Genomic DNA, 909 nt, shown 5'->3' with positions numbered 1-909 from the left:
CAGATAGAGAGGCAAGATGGAGAAACTAAGCTTGCTCTCTAGGACTCACACAATGGACAGAGAACTGACTCTCAAAGTTCTCCTCCACACAGACTTCCACACAGACTCCATTTTATTATNTGTGCACATTTACAAAATAAATACATGTAAAATATAAAAAGAGGGAGTCGGAAGAAGATAAGACAGCAAGCTAGTAAGGGGGTGGGAGGCTTAGAAACAGTAATTTCTGACACTCTTACCTGGGAACCCAGCCAGCAGCCTCAGCTATGTGAGTCTGAGTGACCATTGCGGGTGCAGGGGTATATGGACTCCCAATCAGAACACTTCCTGAATTGGCAATTCTCTGTGGTGTGCTTATAATCTGTAAGGTTGGTAACAAGAAAATAAAATGTAAGTATTCAAGCCTTTAATTCCAGCCCTGGGGAAGCAGAGGCAGGAGGATTTCTGTGAGCCTGAGGCTAGACTGATCTACTACATATAGAGTTCCGGCAACTTTTTAAAAAGGAAGGGGGAGCTGGAGGTGGCAGTTAAGAGCACTGGCTGCTCTTCCAGANGACCTGGTTTTGATTCTCTGTACCCACATGGTGATGGTAGCTCACAACCATCTGTAACTCCAATTCCATGGGTCCAATGCTCTCTTCAGGCATCAGGTACACAAATGGTGCATAGACACAAATGCAGGTAAAAGACCCATATAATAGACAGACAGACAGACAGACAGACAGGATGCTTTTGGCTAACATATGGGGAAGAAGTGCCATCAAGAGCTCTTAATGATGATCATCTAAGCAATCACTAGTACCTTTGGTTTAATTCTATCCTAGCATCTTAAAACAGCAGTACCCTGATTCCTGATATGATGTCACAGTGTAGATTCAAGTAAGTGAACAGCAATTTAGAAGGATTAAC

General features: G+C 43.2%; 1 protein-coding gene across 8 annotated transcripts in view; it reads right to left on the bottom strand.

Moving 5' to 3' along the window:
• Tfdp2 (transcription factor Dp-2) overlaps positions 1 to 909 on the bottom strand; it is an 83,225-nt gene that overhangs the window by 31,782 nt on the left and 50,534 nt on the right. For all 8 annotated transcript variants that reach the window (XM_029481298.1, XM_029481300.1, XM_021171518.2 and 5 more), the window contains one exon: positions 240 to 361. In XM_029481298.1, coding sequence (XP_029337158.1) covers positions 240 to 361 — 122 coding nt within the window. The remainder of the gene's footprint in view (positions 1 to 239; positions 362 to 909) is intronic.

Source organism: Mus caroli, chromosome 9 (genome assembly GCF_900094665.2).
Source record: "Mus caroli chromosome 9, CAROLI_EIJ_v1.1, whole genome shotgun sequence".
In the NCBI taxonomy this organism is placed as follows: domain Eukaryota; kingdom Metazoa; phylum Chordata; class Mammalia; order Rodentia; family Muridae; genus Mus; species Mus caroli.
This window is presented reverse-complemented; position numbering and strand designations above follow the sequence as displayed.